The sequence below is a fragment of the Ipomoea nil genome, unplaced genomic scaffold (genome assembly GCF_001879475.1).
Source record: "Ipomoea nil cultivar Tokyo-kokei standard unplaced genomic scaffold, Asagao_1.1 scaffold1407, whole genome shotgun sequence".
NCBI lineage: Eukaryota > Viridiplantae > Streptophyta > Magnoliopsida > Solanales > Convolvulaceae > Ipomoea > Ipomoea nil.
In genome coordinates this window covers 6,093,290-6,096,027 of record NW_017617835.1, presented here as the reverse complement: position 1 = coordinate 6,096,027, position 2,738 = coordinate 6,093,290, and the positions used below count along the sequence as shown (strand labels likewise).

At 34.6% G+C, this 2,738-nt stretch overlaps 1 protein-coding gene across 1 annotated transcript; it reads left to right on the top strand.

The window, feature by feature from the left end:
• The first annotated feature begins 990 nt into the window (after positions 1 to 990).
• On the top strand, positions 991 to 1,752 carry LOC109186810 (21 kDa protein-like). The gene has a single exon (XM_019336964.1). The coding sequence runs from the start codon at positions 1,053 to 1,055 to the stop codon at positions 1,665 to 1,667; it is 615 nt and encodes a 204-aa protein (XP_019192509.1). The 5' UTR covers positions 991 to 1,052; the 3' UTR covers positions 1,668 to 1,752.
• The last annotated feature ends 986 nt before the right edge of the window (positions 1,753 to 2,738 follow it).

Below are 2,738 nucleotides of genomic sequence, written 5' to 3'. Positions count from 1 at the left end.
TATATATATATATATATATATATATATATATATATATATATATATATATATATATATTTATTTATTTATTTATTTATTTATATTTATGTTTGGTTCTTTTTTTAAAAAAAATATGAAATAGTAATATATATTTTTATTTTCAATTAATAAATGTAATAAGTCTAAATTTAAAAAAATTAACGAAAAAAAAATAAATGTTTTAAATTTTTTGGACTATGAGTTTAATTGGACCAAAGTTTTTATTGTTTGACATAACATGATCAGACTCATATTTTAACCAAATTAGTCCAATTTAATTCAAATAATAACCAGACGTGTGGCGAGTCAGGCAGCCAACCCAGCATTTGACACCACTTGAAGGGAGAGATGAGCATGAAATAAGAATCCGCCATAAAATACATTTTAACTAGAAATGAGTTACATTATTTTTTTTTTTCTTTTGACTACAATAAATATTTTTTAGTGATAATTGGAAAATAATTTTCAAAAAGTCTTTTTTTTTTTTTTTTTTTTTTTGTCTTTTAACGGAACCTAAATGAAGTAAAAGGTTAATATGGATGTGAATGTTTTAACTGAAAATTAGCTGTCAATACTATGATTAGCTCATTAGTTGTCGCAATCGTTTCCCATATGTCCGTTGTTTTCATTAAAAAGAAGTATGCCCAATTATCCATCTGTCTTTGTCGTCCACTGCAGTGACATGTTTCACTTCCTCGACAATATACCATTCTTTCTCGTGAACTTCATCTAATTTCTTCATTCATTGGACCATTTCGATCCATCTACTCAGATCAGATCCCCAACTCTTCTACTGCATCCATATATATTTCCTATTCTTTTTACCTATAAAAACAAGTAAAACATCCTAAATTTTCACGTTTCGAATCTTCCAAAAACATTCAGTAATAACGTATGAATTTTTTATGTTTTTAAGATTGTTACTTCATAGTAAAATGACTACTGTTTTTTCCTATAAATTTGGAAGCTCTCTGCCCCAGATTTCATAGCCTAAGTGATTAAGAAGTCTTCAAGAACCAGAGAGAGAAAGAGAGATGAAAATGGGTTTGAATAACCAATTTCTTGTAGCTTTTCTTGCTTCAGTACTTGCGTTAGCATTATTCTCTGTAAATCCGGCGGCGGCGCGGGCGGTGGCTGTCGGAACGACAAACACCGAGTTCATTAAAACATCTTGCCAGGCAACGACGTACCCTAATCTGTGTTACAGATCTCTGTCGAGCCATGCAAGTGAGATCGGAGCCGACCCGGAGCTTCTCGCCAAGACGGCGCTGACGGTGACGCTGCAGACCACCAAGTCGACTTCCGCCAAGCTGGCGAAACTGGCGGCGGAGACCTACAACCTGACGCGGCGGGAGGTCGGCGCTATGCGCGACTGCATCGAGGAGCTACACGACTCCGTGGACCGCATCAGACGCTCAATGGAGGAAATGAAGGAGCTCTCCGGCCCGGATTTCGACATGAAAATGAGCGACATAGAGACGTGGGTTAGTGCCGCCCTGACGGACGACGATACCTGCACCGAAGGGTTCGCCGGAAAATCCGTCGACGGCAAACTTAAGACCGCCGTGAGGGCGCAGATTCGGAAGGTTGCGCACTTGACTAGCAACGCTTTAGCTCTAATCAACAGCTTCGCCGCTCTCCATAACTAATTAAGCTTAATCGTACATTGTTAATTTCTCCAAGAAACATGTTGCATGTTTGAGTGATGGAAAAAGGTTGTATGTCTGTGTATAATTTTGATGGGTGTGTAGTGGGCTTTTGTGATGTAGTACCATAGATATGTTACCTATGAATTTTACTTTACTACTAGACAAACAATGTTTCTATTGTAAATAACTAAATAAGATCGGGTGTCACCGAGTTGCTCTCCCAAATAGGAGGTAAGTAGTACTATAAAAAAAAAAAAAACTAAATAATAATATATATGTTTTGTATGTAACATCATTTACTCTGTCCCATTTTTGTGAATAACGAGAAAAATTCATCGTCACGTACTATTCTTGTGTACTGTACAAACAAAATTCTATATGTGACGGCTTGACTAAGATTTTATTAGTAAGAGTACGTTTAACTTGTAACATTTAGGTACAAAAATTAGTTCAACCACTTATTAGTCACCACTTGAAGGATACTCGGTTGCTATTTTCTACCATATAAATCAGTACCAATATATGTTAAATTAAAGAGTATTGTCAATTTTAATTTTGTCCTTATAATACTTGATACATACATACATACATACATACATATATATATATATATATATATATATATATATATATATATGAACAAGATCTGGTGTGGTCACTATTTTTCGTGCGGCTTTGCGCCATTATGTGTGCACAAAATGCACCACCACGTGTTCAGAAATGTACCAGGTACCACTTAAATTGTAAAATACACTACACCTTGATGCATTTCTAGATACGTGATGGTATATTTATGATACATATTTGTGCAAAGCTGCATAATCGTAAGAAAAGTTATATATATATATATAATTGCTTCGATATGATGCTGATTGACATTGATATCAATTAATATCTTAAGATTTTTTAATATTATATTACTGAAAATGAAAATGTTTTGTTTTAAGGCATTGTTGATCATGAATGGTACCCTACACTAGACAATGCACGTGCACCTATAACAAGATGCTTGTTTTAGCTTGGCTCCTTCCATCCCCCCATCCAGTTAAGCTGCAAATAATTATGTGGACT

Bases quoted from the DNA above. Each gene is read 5' to 3' on its own strand.
- LOC109186810 (XM_019336964.1), top strand. From the start codon at position 1,053: ATGAAAATGGGTTTGAATAACCAATTTCTTGTAGCTTTTCTTGCTTCA.